Source organism: Cyprinodon tularosa, unplaced genomic scaffold, assembly GCF_016077235.1.
Source record: "Cyprinodon tularosa strain WSP-4 unplaced genomic scaffold, ASM1607723v1 ctg3, whole genome shotgun sequence".
NCBI classification, from domain to species: domain Eukaryota; kingdom Metazoa; phylum Chordata; class Actinopteri; order Cyprinodontiformes; family Cyprinodontidae; genus Cyprinodon; species Cyprinodon tularosa.
In genome coordinates, this window is record NW_024039007.1 from 942,399 (window position 1) to 968,426 (window position 26,028).

At 37.9% G+C, this 26,028-nt stretch overlaps 1 protein-coding gene across 1 annotated transcript in view; it reads left to right on the plus strand.

Annotated features, from left to right (window-relative positions):
• Positions 1–26,028, plus strand: part of LOC119787491 (ryanodine receptor 3-like) — a 154,527-nt gene continuing 128,499 nt past the window's right edge. The window contains exon 1 of the mRNA XM_038291382.1: positions 1–429. Within this exon, the coding sequence (XP_038147310.1) occupies positions 382–429 (48 nt within the window). The 5' untranslated portion in view covers positions 1–381. The remainder of the gene's footprint in view (positions 430–26,028) is intronic.

Consider the following 26,028-nt stretch of genomic DNA (forward strand, 5'->3'; position numbering starts at 1 on the left):
TAGCACATTCCGTGAGTTTCCTTTGGGAAATTAAAGCTGTAGCCTGGCAGAAAAGGGCGAGAAAAAACTAAACAAAATAACATCTTCACACTCTATTCAGCCAACTCATTGTTTGAATATTCGCGCTTTCACGACCGTGTTGATAAGCCTTATCGGTGACGTCGACGATAAAGAACCCAGGCGGCCGCCGTTTCTGCGTTACTCTTTCCGCGCCGATGCTGAGACGCACTCCTCTGCCGGGCGGCGAGCGGGGCGTAAGCACACGGGCTTGACTGACACATGCTGCGGTACTCTTCCCGTTTTATGGCTGTGAATTAGCTGTATGCTAATATCGACAAGGGGAGCGGAGCCAGCGGAGTCTGAAAGGGCTCCTTTGCAGCCATGGCTGAAGGCGGAGAAGGAGAGGATGAGATCCAGTTCCTTAGAACTGTAAGTAGCCACATTCACATTTCCTGCAGCACATCCGATGCCTGAGGAAATTTCTTTTGTCCGATTTTTCATGTATGGGTTAGGATATTATTTAAAACGAAAACTATTTCTGATATTCCACTATCGCAAGGAAGCCTTTGATAAACCTCTGCTTGTTCGTGGATCTCACAGGCGATCCTACAGGCTCTATTGTTTTGCGCATGGCTCACTATTGGCTATTGTCTTCTCTTACTGTCTCTGTCTACAGAAGTTACTTACAGTGATGTTCCTGATGTGGTGAACTTACCATAGCACCTTGCTGACACCTTTTTATTATCTTGCATTTGCTTTATTTGAAAGAAATATCAGATTTCACTTGAATAACAAAAGAATCAGATATGGTATTTAATATACCTGAGGGAAGAAGCAGTTATGAAGCCTGTTTTAAACGCATTCAACGTAGCTGCACAGGCAGGATAAGCTACCTGTCCCAACAGTAACCCCATGGATTCTTGGAATCTGCACTTAAGAGGCAGATTTCCAACATACAATTCAGATCTATCACTTTTTTAGAAATTGTATTTCAATCTGGCAAACAATCCATTAACAGCTGTAGTAGGGTAATAGAAACCCATGAGATGCATTCCTCTGATTCTAGGTAATTAAATGATAAATTGAAATGGGCATGTTTAAAACAATAGCAACGTGGAGTTTCAATGGTGAGATCATTCATCCTTTGATATAACAAACACAACAAATAAAACAGCTGTCACACAGTTAGCAATTATTTAAAGAGGTCCGAAAATATTATGCTGTTTGGTTATCTTTGGGGGCTGCATGATGCATAGCTGGCAGCATTATTGCCTTGTAGCAAGAAGGCTTTGGGTTACAATTCTGGTCTGGGGTTTGCATGTTGTCTGTGGGCATGTGTGGGTTCTCTCTGGATACTTTGGCTATCCTTTAATTTTCCATTGGTATGGGTGAGTGTTTGCATAAGTGTCAGGTGTTTGTCCTGTCTGTGTCCATGTTGTATTGTGATGTCTGATGGTTTGATGACCTGTATGTGGTGTAACTGGCCTGATAATAGCGTCCCATGAACTTTACTGAGTTTGGGTACTGAAAATGTAGGGATGGATGCGGTTATAGTGCATATCTCATAGCTCATCTGAACATTTACAAAAAATATGTATATTTTCTTTGATCAAAGGTAAACTCTAATTAAAACATTGATTAAGAGAGTAAAATATAAAATACTACAGAAAATACTAGGCTATGGAACTGGCATTATTCTTAATGCCTCAAAATGGAAAACCAATTCAAAAGATGCAGGAGAAAATGGAATTCAATCATTCCAATGGATTAAATATTGGACAACAAATGAAAATAAAAACCCAATGCCACACAGTCTAGTAAACCGGTATTACTGTGAAATTTAGAACATGCATATGTGAAGCCAATCTACCAACAATAAGCCGTTGCAGAGCATCACTAAAAGAACCGGCATATGTTAAAAGTGTTGCAGTTTGCCAAAGAACACAGAGACCGGGCTAAAAACAAACATAGAAGTATTTTATGAATGAGATGATCAATCTTTGATTTTTTTAAATTCAAAACTGTTTGTCAGACAGCCCTCTAACAACTCATATCTCATAAATCAAGACAGAAATACTAAACACATCAACAAGTGGGCAGCATCTAGACTAACATTCTAATGTGTTGGAATGACGAGCTGAATTTATAGACCTTGATCCAACAAAACATTTTGAGATGACATTAAGCATTGTGTTTCTGATAAGGACGATGAAATATTCAGGGTTTAAATACAACACAGCTCAAATGTATGTATATATGTATCATCATCTTAAGTTTTTTGTCTGAAAATCATTTACCCACCAGCGAACATGTATTTCAGGAATTAACTTGAATTAGGTCTATTTTCGCTTTGAACCCCCCGCTATAGTAGTAGGTGTTTGGTTGCACATATCACAAGCACTGCTGCTTGTGGTTTGTCTTTATTAGGCTGCTCACAGATGCCCAACCTGCTGCACGTTTAGGCAGTCACTGGACCCCTGTTATTTCTTTTTTTAAGCCAAACTTCCAAATTTTCTTATAAAATTTAAAGTTTGCAAACTTACATCAGATATCTTGTTTTTTTGATTAGGGGGGCAGTATAACAAAAAGCTAATGGCCACCAAAATGATCATAGATGCAATGTTAGTCGGGGAAAAGTGGCCAGTGTTATCTTACCAAGCTGATTAAGAAAACAATGCTCCACCAGTTTGTAAATTCGCCTGTAATATATATTAAAAAAAAACATAAGTCAATGAGTCAAAAACCTGTAAAAGAAAAACATTAAAAATGTGAAATTGTAAAACATAGTAACAAAGACAGAATTTGAACAATTTAAAGGCAAACTTTTAATAAACTGTTTTCATTGTGTTCTCATAATGTAGTTTGGAAATACATCTGCTGTTGTTGATGATGATGATGGTGATGATGAAAGTAAAGCATTTGGACTTTTCTTGTTGTTGAAATGTGTTACATAAATAAACGTCCTTACCTAGATGGAATTTATTTAATCTGATCCCATGCTTTGAAGTTGGTATGTTGTTTTAGGTTTTCCTGAAATGTCTTATTTTGGCGACAGCAAATATATACTATGTTCTTATGTCTATAATATTTAGGTTTAGACCCATTTGTCCAAATTACATTATTTCCAAATGGCTAGTCCTTTTCCTTATTTTTGTAGCAAACTTGAATCTGACTTTTTTAAACAGCTTTCAGGCCAAGCTTTGGATGTTATTCTTACAGAAATTTAGTTTCCTTTCACACCTCCCATGAAAGTTAAACATCAGCGATCTCTTACTGAATGCACAGGGTGGATCACTTTTCTTTCTTTTTTTTAGCCGTTAGTCTTACTTTGGTGTTCCCTTTTAGTGAAGTCATAAACACACCAGCATAAATACTTGTTAGATCTTAAAAGTAGAGAATATTTCAGCAAAATACTAAGTAACTATTTTTTGAAGGAACTGCTTCTGTGGGATTTTTTTATCAATACTAAATAGAATTAAATTTGGAAATGTCCTCTTTTAAAGCTACAGTGTGTAACTTTTAGCGACATGTAGCGGTCAGACTGCAGCAACATGAACATCTCCCCCCCACCGCTTCTCCCCCCCAACAGTACGGCAAGCTTTACGGGACAAAATGTCTTCCACGACGTCTGCATCACCTACTTTCTCAAGTGACGAGGTTTGTTTACATAGATAATTTTACAGATAGTATTTCATTAGTCTGTGTAGGGTATAGATTTCGTGCAGACTTAAGATAATAAATATACCCGTTATTTTTTCTACATCGTTGTGACATTTTGGCGATCTCGCAATGGCTAGTTTGTTGGCTCTGCGCTGCCGTAGCGCAAAGATGTCTGCCTCCATGGCTGCGAGACCCGCTCCTATGTAATTATAAATAACGAAATTCTAAGGCAACGCAAATATTAAGGTTAAGAGGCTGAGCTCGTAGATGATGATAAAATAACATAGTTATGTATAATATATTACACTTCTGACTGTATATCCCTGTAATTATTACACACTGTAGCTTTAATTCTCAAAAAAAAAAGGAATGTAATGGACTGTTGTTGCCCTTTACATGAAGTTTAAAGTATTTTAATCAGTTTCGTTTATTTATACCATTTATTTTTTAAATCATTTATATGGAATTATTTACTTGCAATGTTTCTAGAATGTAGACTGTCGGGATGCATGGATGGAGGGATGGATGGATGAATGGATGGAGGGATGAAGGGAGGGATGGATATATCTGTTTATACAAATTTGTTATAAAAACAAACCACCTTTTGTGAGGTCTAAATTCTTTACATCACTGTAAATCAGCCACATCTTTTCTTTCAAGTCTTAAATTTTTAATGCAATTTTGTTTTCCAAATACCATCTTTCATAAATGTCTAAGTGTTATTCTTGTGCTTAGCAGCTGTCAGGTTATCATTTTCATTTTCTTTTTTGGTGTAGCAACAATATATGAAGTAGAGATTCCATTGTAGATGAGGTTTAGTGTTAGGGTTTTAAAAAAAAGAATAAGTCAGATACATATGGGAACTTATCAGGTCCATGTTGGGTTGATGTTTTAATCAATGGCGTTTGCAGAGCAGATCAAGATTTATTTGACCCAGTGACAGGAGCGAAATGTGTTAGGCAGCACCTAACAGAATCATTTGACAAGAATTTAAGCTATTTTACTTTACTGACAAAGACTTTTAAAATGTATTTTTCCTTTTTCTACGAGAAAGCCGATACCTCCACCCAATTTTCTTTTTCTACAGCTACACAACCTTTTAAACACAGTACAAAGAGGTCAACACATCAGCATGCATGCCGTTTTAAAATAGAGCTGACATTTCAGCACCATTTCTTCTTTTTAAGGCCCTTGAGCTTAAATGCCACATATAACCTTCTTCTCTAGACAGATGTGGTGGTTGTAAATGTATGTTTTACAATATTTTGTCAGATTACCATCAGATTTTGGGATGATTCGGGAGAAAAAAATATCAGAAAACCCTTTAATAACTGACAGAAAATTGCAGTTGCTTTTAAAAAGCTGACTTCAACAGCATGTTTCAATTCTCCCCATCAAATCAATTGACACAGACTGGAAGATGTTTGGGTGAGTACATAGGCGCAAAACTGTGTGCGCTGAATGCAAATGCAGAGCTGTTGCCGTGTGGCGCAGTCAGGCTGCACCAGACTTGCCACAACAGAGCACAGTGCAGGAATTATTCAACAGCTAAGCAAGATCCACAGTGTAGCAGCTCAGGGTAGGAAAATAGCATCAATATAACATTGAGGATGAACATGCTCATATGTGTGCATTGCCATGCCTTTCTTTATTAGTTAAGTCAGTTTGGCAGAAACAAAAGCCCAGCTCAGTTCACAATTTCCTGTTCCAGTAGATGCATGCGGACACATATTTTCCTTATATTGTGTCCGTATGAGCAGGCTCTATTTCTCACTAGCATACAAATGTTTACCATTATTAGAGTTGGAGAGTGTGATAAAGCAGTTTTCAAACTGTCTCTTCTCTAACAACACAAAGTAATTTCCCTGGAGTGGGAGCAGAAATTACCCCTACCGGACTGCTGCCTATAAACCCAGCTTAGTGGGAGGAGAGGTGGGAGAGGAGACGCAGGGATGTCTCCCAACCATGGATAATTTGATGTTACACGATGAGGAACCGTGCTCATTGTGAGGCTGGAGATATACAAAGCAGCCTTTCCAACAAACAGCTGGTTAATTTTAGGGAGGGTCTAATAAGCTCAATACTGTCTTTTCCTGTCTTCAAACAGCCTTAGATGGTTCATCTCTATTTGCTATGGCTTCATAACAAGCAATAGACTGAATAGAATATTGTGCTATACTTGCATTGCTCTTGGTGTTCATTACATAAGGGGACTTTTCCAGGTGAAGTTATTTTTTCTCCAGCAGAAAAATATGTGATGGGTTTATTGCATTTAAAATAATATTCACAGAAGGTGTATAATGGTGTTTTATTTCTCTATATATTTTACTATATTCAAAAGTGAAGCACACGCTAATGCACAGGAACAGCATCTCCATTGTGAGGATCCCTGCAAGGCAACTATCAAATTCTGGGGATCTATTAGCAGTTTGAGTGGGTGTAGCGACTTTGAAAAGGCCAGACTAGGGCTGTGACTAATGCACTGTGGCAGCGCAAGGCTTGTTTACGTGAAGGCACAGACCTCACTTTGCATCCAGGCGATGATTGTCGATGCAGCAGGGCAGAGAAATATGCAATGAACCGTCACAGGCTGCTTCAGAAGAAAGAAAGAAAGCAGATGAGCTGTGAAGCATTAATTTACAATAAATCCCTGGATTCAAATGCAGTTGTGTACATCCTGATTTATAATTTTTTTCTTCTGTTGATCTCTTTGATTTGCTTTCATTAATGTCTTGTTTGGATTTTCTATTTCACTTCATGTATTGACACACCTGAAGATAAATTATTAGAATTGCTAATACCCCAAAATATCGTATTATAATAAATATGGTTTCACAATATTTTTTATTGGTCCCTTTGATACAAGTGGAGTTTTGCAGGAATGTCTTGATATAATTGATGTAAAAAAAAGAGTGAACATGTGGAAAAGCACTTCATGGCCATTGACAAGTATTATCTCTATGATGCTGTGGGTTGGGTCTGTTTTTTTTTTTTTAATGCTCCAGGTCTAAGAGATTTTGTGGCACTGAGAACTCTTTTTAGTTACAAGGATCTTAAATAAGAATCCGATTTGAATATTTAAGAAAACCAACAATATCCAGAAAGATTGTGTTAAGAGGTAGAGTAGGAAATTCAAAATTCTGAATGCTCCAAAATTGTAGAACATTACAGCAAGACCCTGAAAGCTGTGTCCTAACCAATGGAGGAAAAATGAGCTGTAATACACCAGTCTTTAAATCACCGCAGTGGCTGTTTGGAACATTAATAAGTTTAGCACATTTTAGAGGGTCTATGGAGCACTAATGTGCTTGCTTGGAAAAAGCACATTTGCTGGTCACATATGATTCCTCAGGTTATCAGAAATATTTTATATCCAGTGTATCAAGGATAAGGATTAAAGGAAGAGTGACAGTATTTTTATTTATTTTTTTGCATCGCAGCTCTGGGATCAGTTACCTTAAAAAAGCTAATATGTACAAAACCCCTTTTTTTATTGTAGATGAGGGCCGGAAGCATTAGCTTTGCTACTGGTTTCTTACAAAATGTCAATTGAATTCAATTCAGTTTTTTTATATAGAGCCAGTTTACAACACATGCCATCTTAAGGCACTTTACAGAAACAATTCAACAAGATCACACAGTCCGATTTGTTCAAATTTCTTTATCTAAGGAAAACCAGTTGATTGCATTGGCTCATTGACTCAAAGCCAAGCCTTTACTCCAAGCATGCTTGTAGTGACAGTGGAGAGGAAAACTCCCATTTAACTGGAACAAACCTCCTGCCAAGGCCAACAGGGGTTCAAGGAGACAGATGCTGACATACTGTACAAGAAAGAAGCAGAGATACACAAGGGACTGTCAATCAGCTCCACAGGCTGCCCTCTCCATGAAACACACAGCCAGGCAGACAAGCTCTAAACAAGCTCCAATTGTCAGAGAAGAAAGGGAGTGCATACACTTAGTCACACTAAGAGAAACAGGACTACACTGAAAAACAGTCCAAGCTCCAACATCTATTAACAAAGGTGTTGATGACAGCAGCACAGTTGATATTTCTCTCAAGGATGGTGTCACAGCCAAACAGGAAAAGACCAAATGAAGTTACTATGATGAGTTACATAAAATGGGACAGATGGACCCAGTATTCAGACGACTCAGACAGTGGGAAGTTTCAAAACATTTAGAAAATAATAAAATAGAGCAAAACGAGACGCAGGCAGCTGAGGATAAGTGGATCACAGAAGCTGCAGGAGGTAGGTGGGGCACCGCCAAATCACTGACACTCTGGAGGGAGAAACAGGTAAGTGGCAAGTGAGTCACTTACCCAGTTTAACAGTTCAGTTCATCCTCTCTGAGGAATGCAGATTCCAGCCGATGGACTGCCAAATGAGTAGAGTGCCTGAGACGCCCAGACTGTCCCCGATGCAGCAACTTCAATGAGCAGGTGTTATGTGCTTCGGGCACATTATGATTTTTGTCTATTTCTTTTCTTTGTTTTCTTACAGACATTAGTTGAAGGATCTTTTGTTAATATATTTTGGGAGTTGAATAATTCTTGTGGCCAGTTAATTACGTTAATTTGTGGTGCTGTTGTCCGCCTATAAATAGGCTGGCTTTCAGCATGTTGGGGCGTTCCCTTCCATCTTCGCCTGGACGCCGCTTTTCCACCTGCTTCCACTTGTTCCACCGTGCGGTGCGCACTTGTCTTGTCGCTGCGGCACGCAGGGGACGTTCCAGCCTGCCATGCGGTATTTTGGTTAGCCGTTGCTTACTTTTTTTCTTGGGGTTTTGGCCTGGCAGGACCGGTTGTCCTATTTTCGATTTTTCTTTTGCTTAGGTTATTTTTGTGCTTTAGTCCGGTACCAGTAGGGGCTTCGACGGCCCTGTATAGGGTTGGCCCCCTGCTGTACCGTTCTGTTCTGTTTGATCGGCCTGCCAGGTCCAACTTTCTGTTGTTACTTTTGGGTTTTATTTTTTGATTCCTTTGGGGCACGGGATCTGAGGGCCTCTAACTTTATTTTCTTCGCAGAAAATCAGAAGAAGCCGAGCCAAGAAAACTAAAGAGGAGAGAATTTATAAATAATTTTTTTGAACCCTCATCTTTTTGTCTCGTGTCCTCAAATGTGTTGGCCCTTGGTGGACGTAACATATTTATGGGGGCTTGTCTTAACATATTTATGGGGGCTTGTTTAAACAAAGTTTGCCTTTAGTGTCCTCAAATATGTTGTGCCCTTGGTGGACGTAACATATTTATGGGGGCTTGTTTAAACAAAGTTTGCCTTTAGAAACAAGTCGTGTCCTACGGTTGATTCTTGTTTGTTGGCGGTTATGCTGGTTTTGTGTGTGTTTTTGCGCAGCTGACGCGCGTTGCGCTGGTTAATTAGAGCATTCGGTGCTGTAGCTTTGTTTGTGCATGAGTGTTCCTGATTTAGTGTGGCTTGATTCCAAGGGTAGACATGGAGTTTGACCTGGATGAGTTTGTTCGAGAGCCTACATTGGATACTTTGCGTAAATGCACAAAGGATCTGTTGCTGTTAATAGCCGAGCATTTTGAGGTTACCGTAGATTAGACGATTTGGCTCTGGTGTTTTTGTGGCTTTGTGTGTGTGCTTGACAGTTTGTGTGGCGTGATTCCAGGGTTCGAACATGGTGTTTGACTTGGATGAGTTTGGTGAGAAGCCACATTAAATGTCTTTAGTAAGTGCACGAAGGATATTTTTCCTGCTGCAGTTTTAACACAGAGTCCTGATGAATCGCCAAAGCAAACCTCACTTGCAGCTGACCCGTGTCGTTTAAAGGAACTTCAGGTCGAATTAGGACAGCTGGCTTTGATGGAGAAGGAGCTGTTTTTTGGAAAAACGCAGACTGGAGTTGGTGAATCGGATGTATTTGCTGCGCTCGGTGGCGTTGAGAGCACCTTGGATCGGGTCTTGGATGTGGAAACCGATCCAAACAGGAACAGACAGATCCAGGGTTCCAGGAATCCACAGAGCGTTCAGGCAGATCCGAGCCAAAATCCTGAGGGCTCCGCAGAGAAGGACCAGAAGACCTAGGTAGCGAACAGGATATAGGAGACAAACACCAAAACCTCTCAATCCACTGGCCTCCAAGAGTCAGGACATTAAACAGTAAGTTAATTAAACTCGAAAACAATCTTGAATACCTGACATGAATACGTTACACAAATATCAAAGAATACACGAATAGACAAAGAATAATGATCTGGCGCCGATAGCTGGGCTGAACTGTATTGTACAGTATAGCAAAGGGAGCAGGTGAATAAGGCTGGCTGGATGTGAGTAATCAGATCAGCTGGCATTGTGACAATAAGAAAAAGTAGAAAGAGCTGATGTTTTTGATTGAACTAACAAATACTGCAGGATAGAGAAAGAATGAAGCAGAATGATGAGATGGGGTCCCTATGTCCTCCAGCAGTCTGAACCCACAGGAGAATAACTATAGAGAGAGCTCAGGAGCCACTCTAACTATAAGCTTTATCAAAAAGGAAAGTTTTAAGCCTTGCCTTAAAAGTAGACAGGGCGTCTGCCTCATGAGCTAAAAGCGTTTGTTGGTTGCATAGGAGAGGAGCCAGATAACTAAAATATCTGCCTCCAATTCTACATTTAGAAATTCTAGGAAACACTAATAATCCTGCAGATTGAGAGCAAAGTGCTATCTATCTATCTGTCTGTCTGTCTGTCTGTCTGTCTGTTTGTTTGTTTGTTTTAAACTGCTAAAATACTAATGTTGATTTTTATGGAAAGAGATATTTCCTGAAATACAGAACACAGTTTTTTTCTGTGCTATACAAGAACCCTCAAATCAGTGTCCATTTCACCCATTTGGTTCATTAGCTCAAACTGAAAGTCATTCATTCTTGTGAATATTTCCATTTCAGGAGCTCAGCTTGCAGACTATTGTGTTCCAGGGTGTTTGTCTCTGTGTGTGTATGCACTTTGTGAATCACAGTGTTGTTCTGTGATCAAGATGGACAGATCAGATAGGCCTCTGATGTAGCGGGGAATTAAGCCAACAGGTCTGCTTTGTAAAGCAGCTATAATGAGCTATTGATTGTGCCACCAAATGAAGAAATTTCCTTCATAGTATTGGTGGCATACAGCAAGCAGGTCTGACTGATGGGAGGTTTTAGACAATAAGTATTTGATTGGAGCATTAAAAAATGTTTTCTTAAAAGGAACCTTTTAATTGTAAGCTGAGTCCTTGAGGATTCATGTATGGCTGTGCTAAGTATATGTGATATGTACGAGATCTTCTGATTCATCCCTTTCTAGAAGAAACTGCACAACTTAAAATACAGTATTGGATATAAGAAATGTTTAAAATATGTTACATTCAGATTACATTAATGCCAAATGACAGCAATAAATCCTAATTTCTTAATGAATTGGTGGTCATTTAAACTGTGTATAAATGTATACAGAAATTACAAATGATTTCAAAAACACAAAGCCACCACCTTGTTAAAAGTATATCAGGACGTTAAAATGGCTTGGAACTAATAACAACAGATACAGTTAGCAATAAACTGCACATTTCACACTGGATTATAGATTTTATTTGCTTTTCTACTTTCACGCATATGAAATCCATAAATCCAAATGTTTTTTTTTATTTAATCTACAAACCTTTAAAGCTATTATAGTTTCAGTTCTTCTGGAAAAGCTTCAACAAGGTTCATGCATTCTTGGGATTTTTTTGACTACTCCTCCTGAAGCAGATTTGTGAGGTTAGACACAGATGTTGCACAACAAGATCCATTCATCTATCCCTCCACCCATCCATCTTCTCCCACATATTCCGTCAGGGTCGTGGTGGGCCCAGTGCCAATTTCCTGCAGTCTGTGGGCGAGAGGTGGGGTACACCCTGGACGGGCCTCCAGTCCAACTCAGCAAAAGGGAACCACTACAGTATTCAATTCAGTGACCACAAGCACAACTGAGCTGCGCTAAGCTGACGCAATACCCACGGAAAAAAGCTCAGTAAACAAACTGAATTGTTACTGCTTTATGATTACAAGTTTTCTGTAGATAAAATGATAATTTGTGCTACTTTTGTTACTCATAAAATAAAGGTAATTTTTTTAGGTCATCTAGAGGTCAACCATCCCCCATTAAGCTCTGAATTGAAAATAAGTGGTCTACTCTTTTAATACCTTATTAGTTCAGATTTGCACATTTGTCCTGCTTTTGTTTTTAAAATCTAACCATTTTCAATTTCTGCCAATGAATAATCAAAAGCACATTTGTTTTTCGAAAATCGGTTAATACTTTGAGCTTTTGTCAACGCCTGTTATGGATTTACATTTATAATAAATGTGACACCAATTAACATAGGTAAGGTACAACAAAAAAGCATCTACAAGGTTAAGGCAGTCGTTATAGGAGCAAAAAAATAATGTTCATGTTATGTAGAAAAAAAGCTGATTTAATTATGTGTTTTAGCAGATGTATCAAAGTAATGGTTCATAAAGCAAATGTAGGAGGTCAGATAGATTAGAATGCATGAAAAACAAAGGAAATAAAAGAAACCCAAATCTTTCACAACTTTCTCAAAAGGCATGAAGTTCATTTAGGATTGCACTAGTTCTGCAACTGACATCCCTGTTACTACAGAAACGGTGTCAGTGCTTGTAGCGTTTTTATGGTGCATAAGAATCATTAAAAACATTGGTTGTGCATGTGAATCATTCCCCTCCTACATAAAGCAGCCCTGGTATCTGCTGCAATTATGTCCAATGTTCTTTCTCCCCGCTGTGCCTCTAATAAACCACTTAGACGAGCGTTTACTGCTTCAATCTGCTGCAGTTGAGGCTCATTTAAAGAAGGACATTTAGTCACTTTAGAATCTTATGTAAACCAAAAAAGCCTAAACTGTAATACTTGATTTTAAAGGATGCTTCTCTAATCTCTCCAGTGGTTTTAACGATTGTTAGAGATGAGTTGAACTGATTTGGGTGATTATGTGAAATTGTGTCATTTAATGCGACTTTCACATATTTGCAGTGTGACTAATCACGAGTTGCTTTCTTGGGAAATTACAAACATGTCTGTGAATTTTATCAGATATTGACAGTGGTGGCAATGCTCATAAAAGATTCAAGATTGCACCACAGCGGCAGTGACAAGAAGACTTTTTCACCCTTTTTATTGGGCTTATTGCTGCAGAGTCAACAGCGCTTTATGAGAAAATGCACTCAGCAGCATGCAGTTCAAGAGATTCATTGTTGTTGCATTTGCTGCAGAGATAATCAGCCATATAAACAGTATGCTTGCAAACATCTTTTTTTTCTCTGCATTTTCAGTCATCATCATCAACTTTCTTTGTAAACATATAGATTTTCTTACGTTATTCAAGGTTCCATAGTGCTTCTTTGGAAACTTTTACTGCTTTGTGTGTATCTTACCCAGCAGGTGAATGACTGCACAGAGTCCAGCTTTTAGGCTCTCTTTTTTTACTAACTCTTACTCCAGCCAGTTTTATTGAAGATCTCGCCCTACAAATAACACTTAAATGGCCTCCAATGGCATTCTCTTTAAAAGTCCATCAGTCTTCTTCCCTTATCCGTCAGGGTCACTGTGGAGCTGGTGCTTTTTTCCAGCAGACTATGGGCGAAAGGTGGGGTACCCCCTGCACAGGTCGCCAGTCTGTCGCAGTCTCTTTGAAGTATTTCAAATAATAGCCAAGAGAGCAGATTTTTGTCATGTAAAATTTGCATTGAAAGGGCCTTATTTAACTTTTTAGATTTTCTCTCAAGATTACTCCATCAATGCTGGTCAAACAAGATGTTTAGAATAGTATTTGAATTTTAATGATTTCATTCCTTGAATCTTGGTTAATGGTAGATCCTTCTATCTTTCTGTCATCGCTATTCTCTCTTTAATTCAGTTTTGATTCATTATTTTCTTAGTCTCACACCATCTTTAAAGAAGTCAGAAGACATGTTTATTTTTTCATGAAAAAAACAATTTATTCAGGAGCTTTAAAGATGGTTATAGTTCATTGGAGACTATACTAAAAACAGCTAACATAAGCAGGTTTTTTTATGGAACTGCAAAAAGGTATAATACATACATACATAAAGAATACTTATACTGGTGCTACCATTCATATAGATGCTAAAAGGGGAAGCGTTTGGCTGAGGAATTAAGTTTTCTAAAAATTATTCCAGGTTTATAGATCCTAAATTAACTAAAAGTGCAGGTGATGAAGTAAAGGGTTTTAGTTTGTCAAATTATTACTTCAGGGTAAAGAATAAGCAAAAATTTTGGTTTTCTGTCTTTTAATTTTAAAGAGACTAAATTCTCTCGTCTAAAATCTGTCTCCTGACTGGCTCACATAAATGTCTAGATTTGCAAAAGCCTGCATTCACTCAGACTGGAAACCTCATAGGTGTGTTTGTCTAATTTCTTGCATGCTTTTTTTTTCTTAGAGGAATATATTTATTTCTAGATTCTGAATAAATTTAAAAGAAAACCTTTTATTATTGGGCAATTTTATTTAAACAAATAATAAAAGATACAGATGATGCTTTCTTATGCAGTATTATTATTAAAAAGAAATCCAACCAAGGTCTGGAAAAGAAGGATACAGATTCAACTGTGGTATTTTTTGACAGCATAATGCTATTTTTATATTCCAAACTAGACATACGTTGTGAAAAATCCAGATTAATGGCAGCTATAGAACACATCATTATTCTAGGCTAAAAACCCTCTTCTTTTACTACTTTGACCTAAACTTGTAGGATATTTTTGGGGGTGTTTCCTGTTTACTTAAACAGTACATTTAAGTAGTAATAACAACAATAACAATAATACAAATAATACTGGTTCTTTAAAGCACCTTTCAAAACACTGCAGTTTTCGTAAAGGTAAAAAAATTGTCTTTTAATCCACAATTAAAAACAGCACAGAAAACTGCAGCAGATATGCAGTCTAGAATAGATGAGTTTTTAGCCTTAATTTAGACAGAGGTCAAGTATCAGTATTATGGATATCTGGAGGGAGTGAATTCCAGAATTAAGGAGCAGAGCGGGACAAACTTCTCCTCCCCATGGTGACGAGGCGGGAAGAAGGCCCAACAAGGTGGAGGGAAGAGGAAGATCTAAGGATCCAGGAGGGGATATCAATCTGAAGGAGCTCTAGAAGTATGGGGGAACAAGACTAATGATACCTTGAATGTCACCAGAATTCTGTACCAGCTGGAGTTTATGGAGAGATTTCTGAGGAAGACCAAAAAGAAGAGTGTTACAGTAATTGGTACGGGAGGTGACGAGGCTATGGACCAGAACAGAAGCAAAGAACAGGGAAAGACAAAGATAAGGAATGTTGAATATGAATATTTCAAAGATGAAAATATGCAGAACTGATAATGTTATTGATGCGGGGGGTAAAAAAAAAAGAGTGCAGTCAAGTATGTCACCTGATGAGAGAAAAAGACAGTGGAACTGTCAATTGAAAGACACAAACTGTCTGTCTTGGATAAAGCCAATTTAGTTCCTACCAGGAGGATCTATTTTTTGTTGCAGTTCAGCTTCGAGAAGTTGGAGGTTATCCAGACTTTGATTTCAGCAAGGCAGGAGTTCAGGAATGAGGGAGAGAGTCTTTGAGGTAGGCTTAGTGGTTAAATAGAGCTGGGGGTCATCCGCATAACAATGACAATTAATATTACATTTTCAAAGATGTTACCAAGGTTCAGGAGATACAGTAGGTGATAGAGAGAAGGGACAACAGGATAGAGCCCTGAGGCACACCAGTGGCAATATGGGATGGATCAGATCTAAAGGACTTCATTTGTAAGAACTGAGTGATTTAAATATTTATTCAGAGACCAAAACGGCTACCAGATGCAGTGTGTGACAAAAGTATCACTGAATAACACTACTTTAATTCACATAAAGAAGCCTTGCTTCTTAAATGAATTCAAACATGCTGCAGCAGAGCACAAAAAAAGCAAGAAAGGCAGCGATGTGAGCTAACTATCTGATTACCTGAAACTAGGCAGTCTAACCCAGCCCACTGTGTCGGTGACTTTTACATGAAATTGACTGCATAAATAGACTTGACTCGGCAAACCAGCAAGGATCAAGATTAGATCTAACCCAGTGATTGCATCCCCCCACCTTTTTACAAACAATAATTGTAATTTTGTTTTGTCATTTGCTGATAAAATATTCATATACAAAAAAATTGTTGCATTTCTTCTGAAATATTGTGTGTGTAATAATGTGTGCTTGAGCTTGTACAATGGGTCAAACAGGAAAGGAGCTAGAGCAAGCAAAAATAAGTCTTAAAAATTCCAATTGGACAGAACTAGTTTTGAGATTAGAACATGAAAAGTTCAAGGCTTCTAAAAGGATTGATAAACTCCTCTGTTGGATCTTCATAGCAGATTAGTCCCTAAAAAGCCGGCCCATTACTGATCAGGGAGGCAGAGGCCGCCTCTCTGTTTTCTGTTCTCTGCTGCAGCATGTTTGAATTCTGTAAAGAAATTAAGCTGCTTTATGTGAATCTAAATAGTGATGTAGGAATAAAGTTCACTTGTTCTCTTTCTTCAAGGTCTACTGTGGTGTTGTAACATTTTGCCCTGCTGTATTGCCTGTATAATCTTGCAGTCAGCAGGACATGGCAACCACTGTCCCATGATAATTGTATTTCCTCAACATCAACTTTCTGGGGAAATTAGAATCATCTTAACTTCTGTGCTATTCTTCCGTATGTTATGTGCAGTTGAAACCTAATAGCAAATGGACAGAATTCAGAAAATGTAATACTTAAAACATTTAGAGAATTTGTGAACACTTATCTAGTTTAAAATAACATCATAATATTAAAAGAAAAGCTAAAATAATTGATACAAAAGTACAGAAGGTTGAACTGAAAACATATTCCGTTTAGATCATGCGGTCAAAAGCTATTGTAAAAAAAAAAAATTATATATTTAAAATCTTGATTTAAGGGAACTTAGGGTTTCAGTGCTTTTAAAGATTTCTGGGAGTTGTTCCTGCATAGTGGAGCATAAGAACCTAAATCTGCTTGTCCTTGTTTGGTTGTGGATATGCACAGTAGATCAGAGCTAGAAGACCTGAGAGATCTTGCTGGTTGATACACCATACAAAGACTTTTTAAATAAAACTCTCATGACAACTTTTCTAAATGTTTTGCAAATTTTACTCTTCAGTAATTATTTGTCGTAGTTTAACATTACAGTAAGAGATTTTTTCTGCCCTTCATGTCACTGAAACTCTACAGTAAGTCAATTTATAATTAGTCTTGTCACTACATGCTGTTTACCTTTTTAAAGATATCAAGCTACAGTAATGCTACACATTTCATATACATCTGTCTTGTTCTCGTTCTTAGACACAGTGGTCGGGGATCACTTAGAGCTGATTATCATGGCTAAACATGCAGAGGAGAGATATTATTGATTAAACATAATGGATGTTGGGAGATGATTTTTTTTAATTCCTGCAAAGATATTCACTGCATTTTATAATTTTTTGTTTTTGTTTTGCCACCTACACTCCCAATTACCATAGCTATCTAAGAAGTAAAGAGCACTGCTGTAAGGGGCTAAAAAGCTTTTACTACCTCCCTGCTGAGAAATTCAGCCGGTCTCATGGCATCCAGACTAAGGGAGTATCATGATCAACCCTGCAGGGCTTACTTATACGCTGTAGAAGCTTTCTCCTCAGATGACCTGCTATTCAGCAATATTCACCTCATTTTCATTGCACTCTGACTTGTTTGCCAACAGCTATACTTTGGAAAACAAAAAAAGCTTCAACAAAAATATTGCATGCCATGTAAAAGTGATCTGGTTTTCACCACAGGCAATTTATTTATACGGAGATCCCCATACCTGTCTAATCTTGAAGATAGATTGCCTTTGCCCATATGGTTAAGCTTTTCACAGCTGTATAGTCTGAGTGCATTGTGATTGGGTAATTATGCTGCCCACTGTGATTAGACTATCCAGGTCTGAAGCTGAATGTGTGCCAGATAAATCTCCTTATACACACCTACACACACCCAAACAGCTTTAGAAAAATCAAATATTCACAGGACTGTTGAGATGACTCATTTTAAATTATCCTCTGGTGATATGAGAGTATATTTTCATTAACCCTGTGAAATTCAAGATGAGTTTAGTTTAGGTAATTTAATTAGCTGGTTACAGCTCTCTTGCTATCATGGGCTTATATGTGAACTAAAAACCTGATCTATCGCTGCATATCATAGCACTGATCTCAAGTTAGAAATACATTTTTACCTATTTCTTTATATAGTAAAGCCTAGTTGCAGTACAGGCTATAGCTGCATGAATTTTGTGCTAGCCTCTTATGCCATTCGGCAACAAGATATAAGTCTGTGTCCCTCTGGGAAGCCCTTAAAGGAAGGCCAACATTTTCCTGCATGTCAACTTTAATTTGCTGTGTAGTCTGGGTCTGGTGTTGTTTTTGATGTGTCTGCCTGTGTGAGCTCTCTTGTCTCCTTCTGTGTGTGTACTGGGGGCAGCATGTTCACCAGCTTGCCCAAAGATGAGAGCATTAGCAGGACGATTTAGTCATGAGAACAAAGCTTTCCTCGTGTAGTCCAAAGTTTTTTTGTTTAGTTTTTTTTGTTCCCTTTCTCTTCCTATCCTCACTGCTGTCACACTACAGTGTGTGAGTGTATTAGGTTTCAAGGCTGCGAATCACTCCAGGAGTAAACCAGTAGAGAGCTATGATCTCTGCCAGAATATTCTGGAACAAACATATCTTGCCTAACAGGACTAGCTCTAATACTGAACAGGAAACTATGAAATTATCTCCATATATGTTTATAGATACTTAATATTATCTAGTCGCTAACAAAACAGGCTTATTTGCAACAATTACTTTATTTAACTTTGTTTACATCAAGATATACAGAACTATCCAACACTCCTAAATGTCTTTTCTTCAATATGACTTTTAAAGAATCTTAATTATTTCTTATAATATATATTTCTCTCTAATCATAGATAATTTTTTTGCTTTGAACACAAAGCAAAAGTTCCACTTGTTTTTGTTCATTAACCCATTGAATACTTTTTTCTTAATCCAGACTCTAACCCTTACCACCAAAACAGGTTGTAAAGGTTGTTTTAAAAAATATTTGTCAATACATAAATTAAAGTTAAGATTTTCCAAATAGATATTTGACCCACTTTTTACAGCAATGGAAGCCGTCTGTTTTTGGGTTATATTTCTTTGTGAATTTCTTTGGCAAAAAAGATTTTTGTATTTTTTTTTTTTTTACAGCACAATTGGTAAAACTGCTTGGTATTTACCTCAATATATCTTTATGTGTTACAGAGCTATATTTTCCCCAAAATAAGGTCCTCTTTCCTATTTTTTTTTTAAATATTGATTGAGCATTGCCCTTAGAGGTGTTCAGAACTGCAATATAGTTCTGTAACCTGTACCTCCTTCGCTTTACTCACATTAACAGTGTCCCTTACTGTACCTGCCTGGGGTATTCTTTGATGATCATAATGCTGATTGTTTGCTAATATAAACCTCTGAGGCCTTTAGAAATACCCAATATTTAGTTCAGTTGAATAGCTGACAGTAAACCTTAAATGCACTAAGAATTATGCAACTAAATGCAGCAAGCTGCACTATTTAGAAGAATTAAGATAAAATAACTAAATTTAAATATAAGCTAAATATTTTAGAATCTTATTTGTGCAAATCTTATTGGGCCGCTATTTAACATTAAAATCTCAGACATGGAAACCAAAAAATACAACCACAATTAATTGAAGACAAATCAGGGAAAAGAGAGCTGAAACAGCATTGAACACAGGTGCAGTAAATGAGAAAAACAGGTGCCGATAATAAAATGGTGAGTTTGGCTTTGGAATAAATGACCTACTGTAATATAGAAGTAACAGGGAAACAAAGACATCAACAGAATCTAAAACAAAATACTGAAAGACAAACTGGGAAAGAAAATACAAAAAGTAAAAACAGTAAGAATTACAAAGGAGGAATGAAATAAAAAGCATCAAGCAGAAATAAGCAAATAGAACTAATCTGTAACCGAAAATTACAGAATAAAGTAAAAAATAAAGAACAAAATCAAAACTATAAGCGAACCTGAATATTATGACAGAAAATGCTTTAAAAGGAACCAAAGGTGATGTAAATGTATTTGGATACTAAAATTGTTTTTGTGAGTCCATGGTCCCCTAAATCCAAAATTACAGACTCAGCAGTTTTTTAACAGTCTGTATTCATAAAAAAGCAAGTCCTATTTTCTCCTGCTTTACTATATAAGATGACTTGCATTTGGACAAACAAACTCTTTCTGCAAATATGTTTGTGTCTAACTGTGTTTGCTTCAAGAAAGTTAAGGAAGGCTGGCGTGTTTAAAAAGGGGAATGCTGGGTGCCACATGGGGACAAAGACAAGTACGGTGGTTTTCTGTTTTATCTTGGTTGGAAATCTGATTTGTTCCATCTCTCTACCTGTTCCTTCCCATCTCTTTCTTCCTCCTTTTACCTTCGTCACCCGCTCTTTACCCTTCACTATCCTCCCAAAGGAGCACTTGGATCAGCTTGATGGTGATTCACCAGATTCTTTGGCACAACATCATGCTTAAGAGGACATAGCAAAACTGACCTCAAAGAATGTGTCTGAAAGCTGTTGATGTTGCAGCTATAGCTGCGGTTAGGAGCCTGGATTTTATCACCTCAGGTCTTTACTTTGATGGGATATACTTAGCATAGCAATTTCCTCTTAATGGGGAATATAATCGACTTTTCTGTATGAGCGTCTTTTAGGTATGTACCTACAATACTGCGTATGAACAGACTTTTTTTAGGGTGTCTTTTAAAAGCTTAGTTTAGCTCTTTTGGGGAGACTGACCTAATAAAGTGAATGCATATTTGATTGCTATTTAGAAGCCATTTATTAAAAAAAAAAAACAATTGCAGTTATAAAAAAATTATCTGTTGTTCTTATCCTCTGTCTTCTGTGATTTAACATAAAGTGATTTTATATGAAATAGGTAAAGATGAAGGTGATTTACAGCACTGGTGTAACATTGTGTAGGCGCAAGATACAGTAATTATCATAAGAGAAGGCAGAGCTCAACAGAAAATGTTAATTTATCGTATTACCATAGAGGTATGAAAACAAGACGAATGTTTATGCTAAATATTGTGTGCAGTTTCATAATGTTAATCAATATAATCAAGATTATTATAAATACTAAAAACTGTCATGATGGGTACTATTTCTAGCCCAAATGCAGAACACCAGGAGACAGAGGAAAAAGTTCACAATTTATTTGAGAAACCACAGGCAGGGAACAGATGCAGGAAACAGATCTGGGGCTGGTCACACGGGGTTTACAGTTCAGTGGTTCAGGCTGAGCGTCAGGAGCTGGGAACCAGTTGGGTCCAGAGACTGAGGGTTCAGCAGAGAGCTTAGCACAGCTTGGCTTCAGACTTGTAAGGTTCAGACCTTGAGTAGATCTCCAAGTTCTTTCCTGAGAACTGGCAGACAGATGCAGACGGTAAATCTTCAGGTTTGACTTATCAGAGCAGGCAGGCTGGTTTCCAAACATGAGCTCCACCAGAGTTCCAGGTTTCAGTCAGGATCTTCCTAGAAGAACAGAGAGGACAAAACTGATCAGGATCTGGTTCAAGGTTTCAGGGGAGTCAGAGAGTCAGGCAGACTGGTTGGCTCAGGTTGGCTACCGTGACTTATTCAACACTCTGGCACTGAAGAGAAGCCAAGCCGCTGCTTATATAGCTGGTCTCCTGATGAGATGAATCAGCCTCAGGTGTGCAGGTGGCTTCAGCTCAGAAGACCCAGGGCGCCCTCTGCTGGAGAAAGGTGGCAGATCTCCAGATCCCAACAAAAAAGAGATGGATTCCAACACAATGGCTGCGAACACTACTCAGCAACTGCTGCCGAGAGAGTTCCTGATGCTGAAGCCTTGAAGACTAACCTAGTAAACTAGCCCCGTACCTCAGCGTCTGCGAGTGGTCAAGCCTCGATCAATGCCCCAGACCCTAGAACTGCCAGGCCAATCGCAGTGCAGAGATGTGTTTTGAATTTCTGGATGCAAAGTGGCAGGATTTTGAGGGCAGGACATCAAAGCCGTTTTACCGACAGGCTGTTTGTTTACACTCCCCTATAAGCTTTGTGTTGGGCTTACAACATCACAGTCAGTTGCGCTCATTGGTCAGAGCGTTGGCCAATAGGCACAGACAGCGGTTTGAAAGACGGGTTGTTCACATCAACAATCTTCCAATGTCTCATTTATCGGGCCCAGACTAAATTACACATTTAATGTCACATTTAGTCTGGTTTATTAGGCTACTTGAAGACAGCAGAATTGGAAGGAGATCAGATTCAAGCAGATGAAGAAAGGCAGGACAATCTAGAGGGTGAAGCCAGAGCTGTGGTCAAAGAGGTTTACAGGAGTCCGAGCCAGAAGATCAGTGATCCGAAGAGGTACCGAAGGGAAATCCAGGTCGGTGTGAGGAAACAGATCAAGGTTCGGTCAACTGGCAGAATCGTGCAGGAGTCCGAAGATTGCTCAGTCAAACAGATCAGACAGGAACAGGCAGGCTCATAGGTCCAGAGGCAGAACGGGTCAGAAACAGGCAATCAGAAACACTCAGGTACGCTAGAGAACTCTTAAGAAAGGCCTAAATAATCTGGCACAGGTGATTGTGAGCACACTGCTGTGGGAGTATAACCAGCCCTTCTTAGATAAACATTATTGTCATTTTTATATACAGAGTGCATACAAAACAAAATTTTGTTTTGTACAGTCCTTATGATACTTCCATTTTAGTGCAACAGTGATTAAAATGTAAACAAAAACATTGTGCAAAAATATGCACTTTAATGGTCAGTTTGATGCAAAGTCTGTGACATGATTAAGAGTTTTTTCAGCATTCAGCAGTCTGATGGTCGTGGGGAATAAGGCTTTTTTGGAATCTGTTGGTCCTTCACTGAATGCTGCATGGCCTCTTCCCATAGGGCAGCAGGGAGAACAGTCCATCATTGATAAAATGATGGGTTTGGGACAAGGAGCCCTGGGATGAAATGTCTTTTATGGAAGGAAGAGGAACTCCGATGATCTTCTCTGTGGTTCTCATTATTCTCCTCACCTTCTTCCACTCTGCAGCACTGCAGCCCCCCCCCCACCATACTATGAGGCAGCTTTTCAGAAGGCTTTCTATGGTGCTTCTGTAGAAGGTTGTGTGGATGGGTGCATGGAGACAGGTGGGCTCTTCTCATCCTCAGCAGGAAGTACATTTGACCAGTGAGGCGGTGTTAAAAAACGAACCACTGGACTTATTTCCAAGTTTGAAGACATTTCGCTTCCCATCCAGGAAGCATTTTCAATTCAAAATTTCAATTTTTTTTTTAATTGAAAATGCTTTCCAAAACATTTTCAGAAAAGTAGTAAAAATAAGTAGCACTTATTTATTTATTTGATGAGGGTTCTGGTCAAATGATACCAAAATTTCCCTCCATTACGTTAAATGAAAAAGGTAACTTCCCAGACCCCAGGGACCTGCTAGAAGCTTGACATTGGGTTCATGTTTTACCCAAATTTTTACATTAAACATGCAGCCAGAGCTTAAATATGTAGAAAAAGGGGCAATTATGTAGTAAAAACTCAATGTGAATCTTTGATGAAAGCTAAAAAATATTTTACACATTTTCTACATTCAGTTTGACTGAACTTTCACAGTTAATATAAAGGTAGTTCTATATTGAGATTTAAGGACAAAGAATGACATCAAACATTTACAAAAATAGAATTAAATGCTTCTTGAATGTAGCCTTCTCTTTATTTATGAAAAGTTAATTTAATTCTTATTCTTTATGTGGATCTCATACTTGTGTTCATCCGGGACCCAGCCGTAGGGGCAGTAGCCCCAGCCGAGACTTACCTCTCCTCAGACACCTCCTCAAGCTCCTCTTAGAGAAACCTGACGTGCTTCCAGACCAGCTGAGAGACATAGTCCCTACAGCGTGGGTTCTGGGTTCATTCGTAGGCCTCCTACTGGGACATACCTGGAAGACCAAGGGAGGCGTCCAAGGGTATCTGAAACAAAGTATGCAAGCCACCTCAGTTGATTCCTCTCAGTGGTATGACCAAGCTCCTTACCCTATCTCTAAGGGAGGGCCTTACAGTATTTAGTTTTGGGGAAAAAAAGTATTAGGAAAATGGGTAAAAGGGTATTATAATTTTCTAAAAGGTTTCTTTATTGAGACAATTTCTCTCTTTTCTGCACTTTACATCACTATGTTGAGGCTTGACCTTTAGTTTTCTTAAGACACAAAGCAGAGATATTTAGGCTGAATATTTGTTAAATATTTTCACTGATATACATTGACCTATTCCAAAATAATGAGAGGATTGTTATTTATACAAGCCAATGTCCCTGTATATGAATGATTGATGGGGGTGAGGCCTCTGATTCCCAGCTGTATGTAAGTCAAACACAACAGGGAATTGGTGTGAAAGGCTTAAATGTAGGCAGAATGAGACAGAAGCAAAGGCATTTGAGTTGCCTTTTCTGATTAGAGAGATGATTCTGTTGTCTGTGAGCTGCTTGGTGCTCAGACAGGCAGCCATGCAATGCCTAGATCAATACAGCCCTATTGTTGGCTGAATCTACCCTGTGCTTTCTCTCTCAACAATGAGACTAATGGTATGTTCAACCCGAGCCAAGTGTTGGGTTGCTATAAAGGGCTATTAATTTCAATCTACATCTGAGTTGAATAACATTTTTATATTGATTTGTGCCAGTTAGCATAATCCCAAGCCTTTCCCATAACAGCCATGAACGACACTATCAATTTGTGTGGTCAGTGTTCACTCATGCATATCCCCCTTGCAGCATATACAGAAAAATGTTTAGTATAATGAAAAACTGCAACTATAAACTTAATCTATCACAGTCTTAATCAATAGTTCTATAGAAAGTCTTCCAAAGATCTTTGCTGAAATTTTATTCGTTTTTTTGTTTTTGTACAAGATGAGGAGAGCATATTTATGGCAAGTGGTAGACTTATGAGATCAGAGCAGTGCATGTACATTCTGTAAGTTGCAAACAGCTTACAGAAGGGGTGAGCTAAATGCAGAAAATGAAATGTATTATAATGTACTATTGCAATGACAAAAAAGACTAAGTACAGGAAAAAAGTTTTAGATGAAAACCTTACATTTAAAACAGGGCTGGGTAAATAATTACATTTGCACTATAAGTTAGGAAACATTTGTAACATTTGTTGCAATCATTTTTACAATCATATATTCTTATTAAACTGGGAGGTTAGCTGTGCTTATATGTACTGTTACTCAAAGGATTGATGGTAATCCTGCTTCCTTTCCCAAACTTCTTTCTTAATGCCAGCACTATTCGGACAGCACTTAACATGCGACCACTGATATCTAAGCTTAAAGTAAGATTGCCACAAAGATGGGGAGAGAGAATTGCTGCTTGCAGATAGATCTATGTATGCTAGCTAGAAGCAAATCTAAGTAAATTAAGACCATAGATGGTTTTAAAAGTCAATAACAGATTCTTAAACCTAACTCTAACATTAACATGTAGCAAAAGCAAATTAAATTAAATTAAAGTATGAAAGCTATGTTTCTGGTTTGCCAGCAGTTGAGCAGCTAAAATTTGTGGCAGATGCAGAGGTTCCAGCATTTCTAATGTGATGTATACATTTCCAAAAGTATCAACAATGACATCAATATTTCAAAGACTTCTCAGTTGTATTCGTTTTTTTTTTTTTTTTTTTTTTTTTTTTTTTATCTAATGATTAAACCTCCATAGGATCTAGCAGTTGTATCTTTTGGATTTTGCATAGTTTTTGCCTCGTTAATTATTTATTATTTTTTGAAAAGGAGCTTTCAGATCAGATGTAAATTTTTTGTATCGCTTTTTTAGACTAATAAATAATTTCTAATGTTATATTTTAATATTTTTACAATTGATTCTTGATTTCTTTTGTGATCTTGTGAATTTCCACATTTTAACTGAAGAGTTGGTCATTGAATTATTATTAATTATTTTGAATACAAAGGATTATTATTTTATATAAGAATGCAGTAAAGGCAGCTGGATCGGTTAATGGCAGACAGCATCAATAACATTAATGTGATGTGATAGAGCATAATTTATCACTAATTTAAGAGATTCTGCCAAAATTATATAGAACAAATAGGTAGAACTCAAGACTTATTGATATAACTATTTTACTTAATCATTTCCAGTTATTTACTTTACTTTAAACTTTTACCAATTGAAAGATCCCTTTTTCTTCTAAAG